The 18,285-nt window shown below is 33.0% G+C and overlaps 2 protein-coding genes and 1 long non-coding RNA gene across 3 annotated transcripts in view; 1 reads left to right on the forward strand and 2 right to left on the reverse strand.

Annotated features, from left to right (window-relative positions):
• LOC117133898 overlaps positions 1-3,040 on the forward strand; it is a 9,462-nt gene extending 6,422 nt beyond the window's left edge. Inside the window, exon 2 of the long non-coding RNA XR_004457950.1 lies at positions 21-3,040. This is a non-coding gene — a long non-coding RNA (uncharacterized LOC117133898). The remainder of the gene's footprint in view (positions 1-20) is intronic.
• Positions 1-4,655, reverse strand: part of LOC103868459 (protein SPA1-RELATED 4) — a 10,763-nt gene extending 6,108 nt beyond the window's left edge. Inside the window, 4 exon segments of the mRNA XM_018659303.2 lie at positions 3,254-3,909; positions 3,912-4,099; positions 4,166-4,323; positions 4,398-4,655. Of these exon segments, the coding sequence (XP_018514819.2) occupies positions 3,254-3,909; positions 3,912-4,099; positions 4,166-4,323; positions 4,398-4,571 (1,176 nt within the window). The 5' untranslated portion in view covers positions 4,572-4,655.
• Positions 4,656-9,612: 4,957 nt separating this feature from the next.
• LOC103868462 (probable serine/threonine-protein kinase At1g54610) lies at positions 9,613-13,010 on the reverse strand. The gene is made up of 8 exons (XM_009146554.3): positions 12,174-13,010; positions 11,822-12,106; positions 11,420-11,737; positions 11,126-11,353; positions 10,942-11,042; positions 10,744-10,846; positions 10,157-10,582; positions 9,613-10,082 (listed from the first exon to the last, which is right to left on the reverse strand). Exons 1-8 carry the CDS (start codon positions 12,540-12,542, stop codon positions 9,864-9,866), a joined length of 2,049 nt encoding a protein of 682 aa, XP_009144802.1. The 5' UTR covers positions 12,543-13,010; the 3' UTR covers positions 9,613-9,863.
• Between the last annotated feature and the right edge of the window lie 5,275 nt (positions 13,011-18,285).

Here is an 18,285-nt window from a genome sequence, read left to right on the forward strand (position 1 = left end):
TTGTTTTTGTCTTGGTAAAGAAAGTTGGAGGAGGCAGACAAGCTTGATGGAGGAGGACGGAGAACTCACGAGGTGGAGGAAGCTGGACGAACAGACAGCGGAAGAGGCGGGATGAAAAGGCGAAGGAGGAGGCATGACGCTCAAGTTTGCCAGCGGTGGAGAGTTCAACAAGAAGATGGCGGCCTCTAGATTAGGTTTAGTGTTGTATTTTTAATTTTTTTTTAATTTTGTTTAATGGTATAAACCGGTTCAAATATTTTGTAAACCTGTTTTAATATATACATTCTATGTTTATCTATATTCTAGAGTGATGAGAGGACGAGATCTTTGTAGAAGCAGTTTTGAGTGATGAGGTCTGACACAGAGGCCAAGCCGTGGACGTTAATGGCAGCGTAGAAGCTGGAGACAGCTTCAGAGTTCAGACACAGATGTGGGAGCTGTTCGGGACGCAACGTCGATGGCTGTCTCCCACCACTCAGCTGCTTTTACAGACGGACTACAGGATGTGAACTATTGCCACCGAGTGACGGTTGTTGGTTTCAAACTATTGCCAGAAAGGTGAATGAGAAGTTTCATCTCATTGGTTACATATATTCTGCAAATATATCTTTTTATTCCTCCACTGCAAGGTATATCTTTTTATTCATCCAAGTATGCATCTTTATGGAGTTTTGTAGCTTGTGATTAAGTGTTTAGTGTAGCCAATCTTAAAGCTTCATTCTTGGAGGAGTTTAAGTCTGGAGTTTAAGTCTGAACGTTTTTTAAGATTTTAATAGTTTTCATTTTTGAAGGATTTGGTAAAGATCCCAACTTTTTAACGTTAACATGTGTGGATTCACAGGTTTATTCTTTGGACTGGACACCTGAGATGAACCAGATTGTCAGTGCATCTCAACAAGACACGCTCAGTTAGAAGAGAAAAGTGATGGAAAAGGGAAAGACACAACCAAAGGGCCAATTGATAAAGTCCTGAAAATGCAATCGTTTAGATCTTGAAAAGGTCAGACTTTTTTTTTGCTAACAAAAAAAAAAGTCAGACTTTAATAATACGATTAGTTAAATTCTATTTTTATATACTAATATATATCTAAATGGGTATATCACTCTGCCCACCTGCACCAAACCAAACTCCCACGCTCACAGGTTTATATATACTATTTATGTATAATTTAGATACTGAAAATGTAGGAGATTGGCACATTTCTCCATTAGAGTTACTCCACAGTGGTCCTTTGCTTGATTTTGATCTTCTTCCAGGATGTTGTTCTTCAATGGCTGCCTTGAGTTTACCGTCTCTACCAAATGTCCTTATCTCAGACACTTGTGGATAAGCTTATGGTCTCTGTGAGTAACCAACTTGAACCGTAGATCTACATAGATAGTTCGTTGTTTGTCTCATATAGTTTTGTTCATCAATTTTCAGGTCAAAGCTGCAGAGCCTTTTCAACCAGATATCTTTCCATACTTCACAGGCCAGGAATCTAAAAACAGAGACGCACATAGCTACGAAATGTTATGTCTGAGACCCCGCAAATGTTTGAGACAAACGACTGTTGTTAGTTTATTTCACTATGTATCTCTACAGACTCAGCTTTGTATTGACAAGCTTTTTCATGAGAAGGACAATATGCATTTACAAAACAGCTTCCTTATTGTTTTCATATCGTTAAATACGTTCCTGCAATTCTTCTGTGATTTTTTCTTCATGGGTTTACATTCCCCTGTCACTAGAAACATTCAAAAGTACACATAAAGATATTGGTTTAATGTTCGTGCGTTTGTGTGTGTTTTGACGTGTTTTTGACTACGTCCCGCATATATTATAACTTAATTGTATGAGAAATAGCATAAAATTTTTACAGGAAAATATAACAAACCTACAAACACAATGTAATTTACCTATAAGTGGCTCCGCTCACCCATGGGTCTTCTTCGTTAGGGCTGCCATAAGCCCTCATAAGAACTTAGCGTATTCCAAAAAAGGGTCACAATAAATAGACAAGAACACAAACTTTCAATTATGAGCTACTCAGCTGTTACCTCACCCACCCCTCTACAAACAACTAAGTGGGAGTTATTAAGTCTACAATAATATGTCATCCAAACAAGATCACTAAGAGATACCACCACTGCTATTATTTTATAAGAGAACTAGATTTTGATCCGCTCTCTAAAAACGCCGATAACTTTTTACTATTCTAATAAAATTCGATTGAGTTTATAACTTTTATTTTAAAATAATAATTTTCAAGTTTTTCTATTTGAATTTTCAAAAAAATTGTTCTATTATACTATTTGATTTTCTTATCCGAAAGACCCGCGAATCGATAGATCTAGTGACCTGTGTATAATCCGGTTCAAATTTAGTAAAAAGAATTTTAATTAAAAATTCTAGAAAACCAGTAAAAATCTAAAAATATGTACGATCCGATATCATTATTATGTAAAAACAATATAATAAATAATTTTTTTCAAAATAAAATTATTTATATATTCATATTCGATCGTTAAATAATACTATGCATGAAAAAATATATTTAAATTTAATGGAGTGTATAGTTTGCATTAAAATTAGAATTATTATAATTCACAAAATATGGAAAGTATTAATTACCATAAATATAGGGAATATTCATATTATTAATTTAAATAAGTAATATATGTGAGATTTATATCTCTTACGAATTAAAAAATTACATCGCTCTTTTAGGATAAAAAGAATACTAAATTGTCTATGTCATCTTTTTCCAAAATTTTAATTTCATTATGTCATACATGTGAACTTTCCCATAAACAAAAACAAACACATGCATTTACATGTTTTTTTGGAACATCAATTTTACTTTATGTTTTAAGTTCAACTATATTTATTTTGGTGCAGTTATCAGCTATTTATTCTATTTTTATTGAACAGATCAGTGAAACCACTTATACTATTCATTTTTGACATAAACAACTTTAAAATAAAGTAATAAACTACTATCTCTAACCACTATCAAATAAATAGATAAAAAAAATTGAATTCATTTGAAAATTATTAGAGGATAAAACATATGAACCCGGCGCGTAGCGCCGGAATACCACTAGTTACTTATACACCTAACTATATTCAAATCAATAGAAAAATAAATTGAAAAATAAATTAATAAATTTTGCATTGAAATTCTAAAACAAAATTTTACTCTATAATTCACTTGATATGAAACGGATGAAGTATTATAAAGAGCATTAACTTCAATAAAGCAGAACTAACCTGAACCACGCCTTCAAAGTTACTAGATGCAATTTGGCTCTTAATGTAGTTGTTCCAACATATACCACTTAGCTTAGACCGGCTAGCTAGTTCCACCACAGGTTAGTGAATGTCCCTGCCATCATTTATTATGGACTTGCATTCAAATATCTTGATCTTCTTGTTGACCCCAGCCGTGGCGAAAAGCTCCCCATCACGGTCAAACCCAATCGCGCAAACGAGGTTAGCTGAATTCAACAAGTCCCCTTGCTTCAAATCTGCTTTCACTCTCAGCTTACTGAAAGTCAGATACTTGCATAAACCCTCAAGGAATGGATCAATCCACCCGCCTTGTCTAGAATCCGGTTGTGTCAGGTTGCTTACTGAACTTTTACCATCACTACTCAACGCTGAGTAGTATCTTGCCAACGGTTTGTCTTTAGAAGCAGAAGCAGAAGCTTTGATTTGTCTGTATCTTGTTGCAAAGTAGACTGATTCAAGTTTCTTGAAGTTTCTCATTAAACGAGAGTTTTCAAGAAGCGTGCTGTTTAGAGTATCATCCTCGTTTTCTTCTGCTTCAACTCCCTCAGCTCCTTGTCTGATCCGTTTTCCTGAGACCAAGAACGAAAGGACATCGTTTCCTTTTTGCTTCAAGCTCAGCTGTCTTTTTAAGACTCAATATCGGAAGAAAGAAGCGAAACCGTATCACGCAACTTGTCTGCCGTTTCTTGCTTTCTTTGTTGAATCAGAAACAAGAACTCTAGCAGTAACTCCTGCTCCTCGATTCTCTCCCTTAGATCTATCGCAACTTCACGCTCTTCCAAACTCTCTCTAGGTTCGTTGATAAACTCGCTTTTCAGCAACTCACTGCAAGGAGACAAGAAGACTCTATAAGGAAAGAACTTTTCTCATTAAAGAAAGAATCAATCACACCTCATGGACGGTCGATAGGTAGGCTCAGGGTGAAGTAACCACAAGCAGAAGGAAGCTTCTTTAGACCAGTTGAGCAATATCTGAGGCGGAAGAACACGATGTCTTAAGCTAGACATGGTTCTTGACTTCTCTTCTCTAGAAGAGACAGGACAAAACAGCTGCACAAACGGCTCAACATTCATCAAATCAGTTCTCTCAAGAAAACAAAAAAAAAACATATTATTCCACAAACCTCAAAGAGAAGAACACCAAGACGGTAAACATCAGAAGCATAAGTAGTAGCACAACCAGTATCTTCTTTAGGACTTGTATACCAACTCATCTCCATAGCCAAGATCTCTTTCATAGGAAACGGTTGAAACTCCTCTTCTTTGCTCGAGCCACCAACGTCTTGAGACTTCTTCATTGTTGTCTCCTTTGGCCTTTCCTAATCAGACCCGGAATCCGAACAAGAAGCGGACTCGATAAACGAAACGCGGTTGAAGGAAGACATTGTTGGAACTATTTTTTGAACATTATGAATAATGTATTCATATGTCAAAAAAGAAGTTTTATTCGAATGAGAAATGGAGGTCTAATGTGTGTAATTTGAGAAACTTGTATAAAGTAGCAAATACACACATTGGATATTTGAACTTGGATTTGGGTTTTTTGATTTGTTAGTTGGACTTCATGTTCATTGACTTAATCTTATAAACCAAATATATGTTGATCTTTTGTATTGATAAAATATAAAAAAGAAATTCATTTAAAGTATATTATTTAGTTTGAATTGGTCAAACAAAAAATAATTTTACTCTTGATTTCTTGGTCAAAATGTGGAATAAATTCACATACTAATGACAAGAATTAAAACTCCATTAGTGCACCATGGAGGTTTCATTTTTTGTTGAAAAATGAAACTTGTGCTTCTCATTATTTTTCTATAAAAGGCTTGGTAGCATTTAGAAAACACACACATTCATACAATCAAGAACATTTCTCCCACTCAGAATAGTTATGCTAGTATTTTTTATTCTTTTGAGTCTGAGAGTACATCACAGAAATAGGTTCGATAGATTCTGTTTTTCGGTGATGGTAAACAGAAACAATGCTGCAGTTGTATCTTGGGAATCTGAGCGCCATAAAACCGTCACACTACGGGGCGTTTAAAGATTTAAGGAAAGAGATTAACTATCTCGACTCTGCAATTCTTCTTTATTTTTATATTTTGGTATTGAAATTTTAGTTTATGTTCTTATTATTCTTTACAAATATCAGTTGTCCTATGGTAGTAAAATAAGGTTCCTACACTCTTAAATCTTTAAATATTGTTTATGCTTTTGCACTAACAATACTGATATTTGTTAAAAGTTATTGTTTTTTTTAAGAACAGGTTAATCGACTGTCTCGAAACAAAATCTGGATTTGTGTTTTCTTCAACCAGCTTTTGAGATTGTGTAAAGCTTGTGTTCTTGAGCTAACATTATTTTTTGCAGGATCGGTTGAATTATTTAAAATAATTCTCCTGCACTTACGTGTTTCGGTTGTGATTTGCATGATTTATTGGTTATTAGTTTTATTCCTGTTCAGTCAATAGCAGTGATCGATCTTGTTTTCAGCACTAATGATAGTAACACTGGTTTAAGTTTTATGAAACTAGTCAACAGGTGCTGATCGTGGGTTCTAGCAATCGAACGGGAAGATAAATTGCAGGTTGTGGTGTTTGATTATTGATTATATTAAATTGCAAAATTTGATGATTTAAAAAAAATTATGTCAGTTTTTTATCATTTTCAATATGTTTTTTGAAAATAAAAAGAGAAAAAAAAAACTGATGTAGATTTTATATCCAACCGTTACAAATTGCAAAGGAAAAAGGTTTATTGCTTTTGGTCAAAGATATGTTTTAACTATTGATATTTAATTAGTAAAACAATATGTGGAATAAAACGTTTTTCTGGATTACTTATTGTGGAGTTGTTGTTTAAACTTTATTAGTCATATGTTTGGTATTGAGTAGTATATTAATCTGGGTTTGGTTTCTAGTGAACAAACCCATATTTCAATATAGCTAAACCAAAGTGATTAATAAAATCTCGATTTTTAAGAGATCGAATGATATATATATGGAAATGGATTTAGTGAGTCGACGCCCCAAATTAAGTTTGGGAGAGGTCTGCCACATATAAATCATTTGCCATAGGAAATAAAATGTTTGTTGATATTGGTCATAAACATTTATATTTCATCAATGCTTAAATGCAAGTTACAAGAAGATTGACCATGCAAAAACAATGATAATTTTCAGACCAATATGACTGAAACTGACATGTGTATTGTAGTTTATAAAGTCAATATGGTTGAAAATAATCATATATAATGGTGTTTTGATGGCACAAATAATATCTTGTGTATATTTGTTAAAAAAGCAAAATATGTGTTTGGAAAAGATCCAAAACATACAAGTTAGATTTATAAATCAACTTGAGAGAACTATGAAAATAGTTGTATGTAAAATGTGAATTTCTAAGAATGAAACACATTTTTTCAAGAAAATTGTAATAATTTTTGAAATTGCTTTTAATTCATTTAAATCTAAAGGAGTTGTAGATTAATTTTCTAAACTCTTAAGAGATGTTAAATGTAATTATGCATGTTTTGAGCTATCTCAAGAAATGTGGGGGAAGCTTTGCTTACCATATAAAGTCGTTGGCAAGAGGTCATATGAACTTAGTGATAGTTATCACAATATAATTTTTTTTATTAAAAAAAAAAACAAGCTAGTGTCATACACTGAGTTTTGTGTATAATGGTTAATTGTATCTTGAATAAAAGATGACAAAAATCATTAGACAATTGATCTCCACTAATCTCAAGAGATTATGTTCACTATGGTGACAACCTAGGATCCTTTAATTAAAGGTGTGTCATGAGATCAAATTGTTATATCATCAAAAGGAATGGGTCGCCTGTGAATTAAGATGAGGTTTCGCGGTAACTCTACCTAACTGACTGGATATCCCAAAAAATAGGTTCAAGGAGACAACTAAGTGAAACTAAGTCTGTCCAAAGCACTGTAAGACTTCGGTCTATACCCAGTTCCTATGATGATTAAACAGTGCTACATGTAAAGAATACAGGATAAGCATTAGCTTTTAATGATTTGTGTCCATAGCTTTGAGATATGAATGGAGTAGTACATGATACTCCTCTAAACAAAGTTAATGGCAAATCACCTTGTGAGTGTGAAATGGGGCCGTTTCTAGGAGAATGAAGGAAAGACTATATTCTCCAAGTTCACTCATGATTAACCAAGACTGTTCACGGCCAAAATGAACACAATAGAGAACCTAGTTCTGTGAGAGAATGAAGCTGTGTTATGGCTATTGTCTAGGTTTACACCAAAGCCCGGGAGGTTCAAGACATCATGGCCACCTCCTGGCCGAGTAAATCCGATAGCTATTAACAATGACTGGTTCAAGGCTGAAAAATTGCTACCAACTCATCATGCAGTGGATTTTTCGTTTGTACTCTCAAAAGTCCTTAGTTAGGTCTTGTCGAGTCTTGCTAGGAAGTTGAGTCTTGTCTAGAAAGTCTGTCGAGTTGTCTAGTGTCTAGAGTCATTTCTATTCATGTGGGGGATTGTTGGAACTATTTTTTGAACATTATGAATAATGTATTCATATGTCAAAAAAGAAGTTTTATTTGAATGACAAATGGAGGTCTAATGTGTGTGATTTGAGAAACTTGTATAAAGTAGCAAATACACACATTGGATATTTGAACTTGGATTTGGGTTTTTTGATTTGTTAGTTGGACTTCATGTTCATTGACTTAATCTTATAAACCAAATATATGTTGATCTTTTGTATTGATAAAATATAAAAAAGAAATCCATTTAAAGTATATTATTTAGTTTGAATTGGTCAAACAAAAAATAATTTTACTCTTGATTTCTTGGTCAAAATGTGGAATAAATTCACATACTAATTGACAAGAATTAAAACTCCATTAGTGCACCATGGAGGTTTCATTTTTTTGTTGAAAAATGAAACTTATGCTTCTCATTATTTTTCTATAAAAAGGCTTGGTAGCATTATAGAAAACACACACATTCATACAATCAAGAACATTTCTCCCACTCAGAATAGTTATGCTAGTATTTTTTATTCTTTTGAGTCTGAGAGTACATCACAGAAATAGGTTCGATAGATTCTGTTTTTCGGTGATGGTAAACAGAAACAATGCTGCAGTTGTATCTTGGGAATCTGAGCGCCATAAAACCGTCACACTACGGGGCGTTTAAAGATTTAAGGAAAGAGATTAACTATCTCGACTCTGCAATTCTTCTTTATTTTTATATTTTGGTATTGAAATTTTAGTTTATGTTCTTATTATTCTTTACAAATATCAGTTGTCCTATGGTAGTAAAATAAGGTTCCTACAGACATAACGAAACAAGAGGGCCTAACATTATGAACAACAACGCCTTGGGAGTGAGCTGCATTCACAATCTCAACGATTTGTCTGAAAACATGAAAACACTCGAACGCATCCACCGATCGTTCTGGGTTGTCTAACCACTGACGCAAGCTAACGTCTTCGCATTTCAAAGCTCTCACAATATTATCAGCTCTCAAGTTTTCTTCTTTGTGTGAGCCAAGTAAGCTTCTAACATAACCAATGTGAGACAAGAAGGACTTAGAACGATCTCTCTCGGCTGGTAAGAACTCTGAAAACCCAGAGGTGTTTAATCCTCTGGAATTAGATTCTGAAAAACCCTCCATACTACCAATACTTCATGTCTTAAACAAAGAGATTTAGGAAGAAAGAAATGATTTTTAAAGGATCCTTTAGACAGAAAAGACCAAACCTAAATATAAAATTGCAACCTTTGATGACATAAAGAGACAAACACAGAGGAAGGTTCTCGACCACTAAGCTTTTGATTGATCATTTCAAGATTAATATTGTTTGTGGATTTGTAAGACAAAAAGAAAAACTTTTGACGTTTGAATCAAGTCCTGCTCGCCACTCCCAACTATAATAATAGGTGGTTGCTTGAACTTTGTACATCGTTGCGAGATTGTAAACGCGTGTTCCATCGTCTTGTCCTCGAAGGAATATCCAAAAACAAAGGAATAAGGAAAAAAAAACACATTTTTCTCTTTTATTAATCTCAACTAAAAACTACCGAATAAAGAATGAAAATACAGTTTACTTAACCCTCTCGTAAGTTCCAAGTCTAAAAATAGATAGTCCTGCCTAATAAGTTGGAAACAAATCTTCTAAAGGTTTCCTTCCACATGGCCAAAACCCAAATTCAAAGAAAGCCTGACTAGTCAAGGATGCACGCTTGCAAGAAGCTACAAGATGTGTTTCAGCAACCGAGATAGACGTTGTATTTCTCTCGAATAAAAATGAAACAATCAGGTGAACAAGAAGAGTTCATATTTCTTTATATATTAAAAAGGTAATATTTTTTATTGATTTTGTTCTTCTAGATTTAAATTTATAAATATAGCCTGTTTCTACACATCGCTAAGATAATATATGACATTACATGAAACCAAAACGTGACAAGACTTGATTCTATGATCATGAATCAATAAAAATTACATTATTTTTCACTCAAAATACGCCGCGTGTTAAGAAGTTTCAAGCAAATGAGTTTTTTCTTTGCGGTTTGATCATATACATTTTGCCTCTGAGATGGTCAACGGCTAGAAACAGATGAGGGATGATTGGTTGAGACTTGTTGGCTGGATGCTTCTTCAGCTTGATGTTTCCTAACTCGAGCCTTATCGATTCTTGCTCTTCTCACAGCTTCTTGGATATGTCGGTCATGGTCTTTCAACACCTGATCCATGTTTCCTGATGGAACCACCAAAGGTCCTGAGTAATGAATCTTGTGCCCTTTTGATCCATAACCCAACTGCAACCACATAACAAGACAAGTTAGTTCGCTAGTTACTAATAATAGAAAGGAGGACATTTTGGAGGACTTACAAGAACTGAGTCTTTCTTGTTGCTTCTACCATTCTCTTCTTGGTTAGCTTCTTCAGATGTTTCTTTGAAGGAACCTGGAAGCCGAGTCATTCCTCTGCAAGTCTCTTGCTGCGATGCGCTTGTTCTTGTTGCAGCAAAGCCAGGAATCGCCGAGTAATCAGCAGCAGCTATAGATAAAACTTTCTGAGAGGGATCTTGGTAGTTCCTTCTACCCCCCTTTGCGGAAGCAGATCTACGCGTAAGAGGACCTGAATGTGAAGCTCTCTTGTGAGGAACCATAATGTTTCCTTGTGATTCTCTGTTTGGTTCGAATGCTTGTGATGATGATCTTGGTGGATCGATTGGGAAACCAGAAGCAACTTCTTCAGGATGTGGATTAAACTTCTCGCTTCTGCTTCTATTATTATTAGCCTGGCTCTGCCTCTTCTGCAAGTAAAGGGAGAGAGAGAGAGTAAGCCAAAGAAGCTTTAACATCAAAAGAGATAATAAGTTTTATCAATGTTCTAAAATTCGGTTTAGGCGAAACAATTTTCTTAAAATCTAATTTAAAGCGATTCAAATCAGTTTAAACATCAGATTCTTTATACCTGCATAGATGCAACCAGCTCTGCATTGGCGTCAGGGGCAGGGATGGCTCGAGATTCCTTAGTTCCTCTCCTTTCTTGGTGTCCCTTGTTTCCTCCAGCTTGTCTACATACACAGAGAGAAAGAGAGATTCAAGCTTTTTTATTAAGAGCACTACTAGTGATCTAGCATAGTTTGCAGAGGAAAGATTCATGTCAGACCTTCTACTTTCTTCATCACGCATCCTCGCATCAAGCTCTTTGCTGGGAGGATATTTAGGCAAGCTTGAAGGATCACATGGCAGAGGTCTAGTGGAAAAGAACTGAGAACAAAAGAATCATAAATTTGAGGTTACTAAAATGCATAAGAACAATAGAGTTTTTACTGTCTGAGAAGTGTGATTACCTCGCTTTGGAGAGCTGAGTTGGCAGTCCCACGATCGTCAGGATTTACTGAAAGAAGAGTTTCAAGAAGGGCTAAAGCTGGCTGAGGAAACTCCTTGAATGTTTCATCAACTATGCGTTTATAGGGCTGCGTAGGCTTGAAGATCGTCGCATGAGGCAACCTCGATTTCACCCAATAGTCCTCTGAAGGCGAGCCGCATAGCTTGAAAATCTTGTGCAGCTGTTCCACCTGTAAACACCATAAGCATTAAAGAAACTAGTCTCAACGAACTCAGGCAAGAATGCAAAATATTACCTCGGTTCTACCAGGCATAATAGGCTTGCCTGCGTACAGCTCAGCAAGAATACAACCTGTGCTCCACAAATCAACCGCTGCTCCATAGCGTGTTGCTCCGAGCAGAAGCTCAGGTGGACGGTACCAGAGAGTAACCACACGGCTAGTCAAAGGCTGAGTCTGATTCGGATCAAAGAAGCTAGCTAACCCAAAGTCAGCAATCTTTAAAACTCCGCTATTATCTATTAGAAGATTCGATCCTTTAATGTCCCTATGAAGTACACCACGGCTGTGACAATGGTCTAGTCCGCGTAACAGTTGCTGCAAGTAACATTTAACCTGCACACAATGAACAAAGGAAAGGTAAGACTCAGAGAACTGCACACACCGACACATTCAGTAGAAAACAAACATAAAAGGTACCTGTGATTCAGAAAATTTAACAGCAGGATGGGAGGCTAGTCCAGCTAGATCATGCTCCATGTACTCGAAAACAAGGTATAAGCTGCAAGACATTCTTGATGTAACTAAGCCTTCTAGCTTTATGATGTTAGGGTGATCAAGGCGGCGCAATATCTGAATCTCTCTCGCCATAAAACGCACACTTTCCGGCTCTAGATTATCAAATCTAACTTTCTTCAAAGCCACAATCTTCTTCTGGTCCAGGTCTCGAGCTCTATACACATTACTATAAGTACCCTGCCCAATCTGCAATAAACCAATGGCATTAGAGATCTTTCTATATATTTTGGAAAGATGCCAACAGAAGAGTTACTTTGTCCAACTTCTCGAAAGAGTCAGCACGGCGGGGAACCCATCCTTTGATAGCTTCTCCAGCAACAGAAGCCAACCATGGAGGCCAGCCAGCAGCTACATACTCTCCTTCAACTCCTTTAGCTATGGTGATACCCATTGGGAAGTTGGAAGCAGCAACATTCTCTGTCTTCCTCTTCTCCCTTCTACTACTCAAACTCTCCCCACGCGAAACGTTTGGTCTAACACTAACAACATCAGGCTGTTCCTTTGTCCGCCTAAGAGGCTCTTCTCTTCTAGAAGAAGAAGTAACGGGTCTTGAAACAACAGAGGAAGACTTGTCTCTTGGGCTGTCTTCGATAGCAGAAGGCTTACACCAAACACAACCCATTGATCAATCTAAATAAGAAACTGCTTTGAAACTAAACAAGTGGCCCCACATGAAAAGGAACCCTAGCAACTATTTATTGAGTATAACCCAGAAAGGACAAAAAAAGAAGTGGTTTTTATTCCGTAATGTGCCCCCAGATCAAGACGACGGTTTCAGGAACTAATGATTCGTGTAGGGAATAGAAAAGGCAACCAGAAGATTCTCAACAGCTATGAACTTGTCTGCGTAAAGCAAGTACCTTTTTCGAGTGATTGTAGAGAGAGAGAGAGAGACTAAAACAGAGGAAGCAAATGTAAAGTTGAGAACTTTGCACGAAAATTCTTAAACAGAGAGAGAGAGAGAGAGAAATCAAAAGGGCTTAACAGAGGCTGCTTGAGAGAGGAACGGATCTAGGGGGCGGAGAGATTTTGAGAGACATATGTGTGTGTTGAAGCAGAAGGTGAATTACAAGTTTTGCAAATATTGGAAAAAAAAAAAGAGAGATTTTTTAAATAGATAAATAATTATATTCGGGTAATAAAGATTTTCACCGTATATTTAGATAAAAAGACTATTATAGCACCAAACCAAGTTTTTGTTCCCAAAGTAGCACTCAAGGTTCGAAGTCACAAAAATAGGTTTCATTAAAGAGGTAAATATACACTTATATTCTTTGGGTTAATTAATCCAAACCTTAGGTTTTAGAGTTAAGGGGTGGGGTTTTGGAATTAGGGTTTAAAATTTTATAAAAAATAAATACTAAAATAAAAAATAAAAATTTTAAAAACAGTTTCAAAAAGTATTTTTAAATTATAAAAAGAAAATTTGAAAAAAAATAAAAAAAAATTCAAAAAAAAAATTATAAAAGTTTTGAATCTGAAAACATATAATCTGAAACTATAAAAAAAATTTCTTTTTTTTTATTTTTTTATTTTTTTTTTTTTATTTTTTTTTATTTTTGTTTAGTTATTTAATTTTAAACCAAGGGTATTAGGGATATTTTACCCTTTAATGAATGTCATTTTTGTGACTTTCTCCTTCTAGTGCTATTTTTGAGACATAAACTTCAAAAGGTGCTATTATTGACAATTGCCCGTATATTTATGAGTAGTGGGTGAATTAAAATATGAAAAGAAAAAAATCTTATAAAACAGTAAAATGTCGTATAACTTTTCTTTTTGGAAAATCGAAGCTGGGACATGCGAAAGACATTCTTGATTCGTCAAAACCACGCGCTTTTAAACACTTAACAATCATAGGTTAGAAAACTAATCAAAATCCTTCTTCTGATAAGTGTGTCTTTTCATTTTCTTTGGGCAGATGTATCTTCATAGAAAAACAATTTTTACCTTTTCTAATTGATTTTTACTTTTAGAAGACGTCTAAATCAATGAATGTTCGTTCTTACTTAAACTAGAGATTACCGCGCTACGCGCAGTTTGTTTGTCTATAAATATTAAATCTTAGATTTTAAAAAGAAAATTAAGTTTGTTTTTTTAATATTATATCATTTATTTGTTTCGATATATTTATTTGTTTGAAATATCATTAATTTATGTTAACATATTAAATGTCTCTATTAATCTTTTCGTAACCATGTTTAAATCTTTCTTAAAATTTAAAATACTCTATATTTAATAAAATAAAAAAAATTCTATCATCTTATGTATATTATATATTTTCTTATATATCGTCTGATTGATTTTGAATTATTTTTTGAAGTATAGGTAAATAACCTTTATTTCATATAAATATATAATTTTATAAATGTGTAATAATTTTGAATACTTAAATCTGTAAATTTTGATAACCAATAAAATGATTCAGCAATTCTTTAAGTTTTGAAGCCATAATTTATTTTCAATATTAAACTTTTTGGTATTTTTTATTTTGTAAATAATTATTTGTTATAAAAATATGAAATATGTAGTAGATTTCAATATGAAAAATTATGTATTTAGTTACTACATAAAAGGATATTGAGTACTATTAACATATTCACAGATGGTCACTTATTTAACTAATCTTAAAAAATTTCTCTTAACGTTAAAATTCTTAGGTGTTAAGTTTCAAGATAGAATCTTATTAACATATTCTTTCTCTGTTAGAAAAAATCAGAGACATGTATGAAATCGGAAGCATAATATTTAAATATGGACACGTACCTCTTCATCAATCATCAGCATCTCAAGGCCGAGAAGGAAGCTTCCTTTGAAATTATTGCGAGCTTTCCAAAAATAGATTAGCTTAAAAAGCAACTGGGAATCTTCAGATCCTGATGAAACCTTATTGAAGAAAAGTGGAGAATGAACTTGGGTGGTGGTAACTGCCGTTTGATTTGCCATAAAGCTAGGAATGAATTTGAAGATCTGAGCAATAGATTTTTGGCTTGAGGAGGCATCGTTATGATTGATTAAGAGGAGGGATGTGGAGAATTAGACGCCGATTTGTCTGGAGAAGTAATTAAATAGCTTTAATTCGTCGTTATAGCCGTCGCAAGCGTTATACGGAGGAGATAGGAAGACAGTGAGTTCTGAAAGGTCTTATGTAGACGTCGTAACAAAATTAGGTTGGAGTAAGAAGGTAACAAAACAAATGGGTAATTAAAGCTAAAAGGCCTATTCCACAGTACAGATTCGTAGCCCAACGACTTAACATCCATGATGACATAGAGAAATGATTGGTTGCAAATTTTTTCACTGACGTGGACAACTTAAAAGGGCTTCATATTCTCTTTTTAATAGTGTAAGATTTAAACACATCATGGTATCATAGATTGACCCCTTTCTTTTTGTATTTCTGAATTGTTGTTCAGATATTTTCATAGTTGCCCGTTACAAAACTAAAAATAAAAAATTTCATAGTTAAGTATTCTATTAACAGTCGGCAAAAAAAATCTATTAACAACATATATTTCTAATTTCTACCTACCATAATTCAAAGTTATAGTTTACTGTTCTAGAAACATTTTTTAAATAACGATATAACAAAAATAAACAAAAAATAACTGCTACATCAAAAACTCTTTTTAAATTGATGGATCTTGAAACTAAAAATAACCAAATAAAAATTTTATTTAGTGCTTAGAAAGTAACTAGATGATAATCTGCGCAGTAAATTTTTTAAAAAGTATAGTGTACTTAAATATTATAAACAATATACATTTTGTTATCAATAACATTTTTTATATTTGATTAGAGGTGGACACTTGAGTACCAATGGGTTCGATTCGGATCCTTGAGGACTTAGTTCGGTTCGGATCTTTACGGGTTTGGTTCGGACTTGGGTTCGGATAACCTATTTAAAATTTTCAGAATTAAAGTTTATATATACTTTAAATTTTTCAAAATCTGAAAATAAAAATAATATATAACATAAAAATTTTAATAATGTATGCCAAAATACTTAAACTTAACATTAAAAATTGGTTTAGCTTAAATATTTGGATAGGAAATCAATAGATATTTTAAGTATTTTAGGTATTATAAGTATCGTTAGCTATTTTAAACATGTACTAGATTTTGATCCGCGCTTCGAAAGCGCGGATTTTTCTTTGGATTGTAAACAAATATTATGAATTAGTATTTTAAAATTGTTATGCATTATTATGTTATAAAAGTTCTATTATATCAAAGAAAAAAATTATTTAAAATTGTATAATTTATGAATTAGTTTATTTATGATTTTGTATATTTACTCTTATGTAATTCTCTCTCTTAGATATGAACATTTTACCAGATCCGTGAAACCAAACTGAAACCGATCTAGAAATATTGGTGTTGTTTGAGTTTGGATCTAGGGCAAAGTACATATTCAATTTTGTTTTTGGACCTGCAAGTTTTCTTTGAGTCAATATCCTAATCGAGACCCAACCTAATACCCAAGTACCTGAATTTTTTGTGTATATTAGGTATATTCGAGTATTTTAGATATGTTTTTGGTCTTGCGAATAGTTTTTAAGTTTTGCGTTCAGGTTTTCGATTTTAGTTTCGGGTTTTGAGTAAAATTGTAATAAAAATATATATAGGGTATTCGGAAATTTTTTTGGGTATTTTTCGGTTCCTCTGGTCAGATTTCATGTAAAATTTTGGATCTTTTCGGTATTTCAATATTTTGGGTACTTGTTTGGGTTTTTGGGTATGTGTTTTAGTATATTTTTTTGGGTTTTCAGGTACTTCGAGTATTTTTTGGTTCCTCAATACCCAAACTAATTCGGACCTGTTACGTACCTAAAAATTACATGTATTTTATAGGTATTTGAATTATAGATTTAAACCGCCCAGGACCTGAAAAGAACCAATCCAAACCTAAACCAAAAAATTAAATACCTAGTTATGTCCAAATATTTAGGACCCGAAATGAACCTGACCTGCTGACTGAGATCAGACCTACACTCTCTGATTGTATTTTGTTTTTGACCTTACACTCTTTGATTGTATTTTGTATGCATTTTATAAGAGTTAGATTTTTTGAGTTAATTATCTTTAAGATGTACTTGAAATATTTTTGGCTAATTTAATAGTATAAATTTGTAAAGTTTTTAATAGTTTTAAAACTTATTTTAAATAACAAATTTTATGATAAATACTTTGTATAAAAAATAATTTAAAGTAAAATATATAATTTTCAACATATGGTTTACTTTATTAAATTTGATTTTGTATATTTTAGAATATATAATGTATGATGACATGGTATAGTATGATATATGATATATGTTAATTTTTAAATGAGTTATGAAATCTGTTAAAGTTGATAAAGTTATTGAATTTAAATAGTATATATGCGGTATATTATTTTTTGGTTAAAATATTTTGTAACAATGTTGCTATATCTTGGTTTTTAAAATAGGATAAAAGTATAAGAATATTTAATTTTTGATTTGTTTCAAATTTAGATACTTTTCGAAGTAAGATATATTCTTAGCAAATATATGAATTAACTTTTTTCATAATTTAAAACAGAAGTATTGAAAGGATGGCGTGTATTGTTACATAGTTGGTGGATCAAACGACTTATATAATTTATTTATATTGGGTGAAATGAGTCATTTATTAATTATGAGACTAATGAGACATGTTTAGAGAATAATATAATAAAGTATATGTGGTACATTATTTTTGTGTAGCAAATGGTACGGTCATCTAATAAAGGATAGCATATATGTCGTATAACTTTGTTCTTGTACAAAATAATGTGGTCTAATAAATAAATGTATTATTAAATGTTTGTTAGAGAAATATTTGGTTACTTATTGTTAATTAAATATTATGGTAAGATCAAAAATATTGTTAGTCAAGGAAATGGTTCAAACTACCTTTTTAAGTAGATTTATTAAAACTTCTTCCCTTTTAATAGTATTGATTTATAACTATTTGTATATATTTTCAAGTATTTTGGACAACTTAAAAACGTCTTATATATTTGTATATTCTTTTAAATATTAAATTTAAAAATAATTGATATATTTAAGTATATAAATCTTGTTATGATATATTCAGATACCTAAAATATTTCGGTGTGGATCGGGTTTGGTTTTGGTTCTCTAGATACCAAAACTTTGAACCCATTTGGATATCTAACCAAATTTGGTTAAAGTTCGGTACGATTCTTTGGATCGGCCTTGGTTCGGTTTTCCGGATTCAGATTTTTTGCCTAACCCTATATTTTTATTGTGACAAAATTTTAAACATAAATGATTATGATTCATATTGATTTTGGATATGTAACAATTTTTAAACCACAGCACATTTTACTATGTACA

This window comes from Brassica rapa, chromosome A05 (genome assembly GCF_000309985.2).
Source record: "Brassica rapa cultivar Chiifu-401-42 chromosome A05, CAAS_Brap_v3.01, whole genome shotgun sequence".
Lineage (NCBI taxonomy): Eukaryota > Viridiplantae > Streptophyta > Magnoliopsida > Brassicales > Brassicaceae > Brassica > Brassica rapa.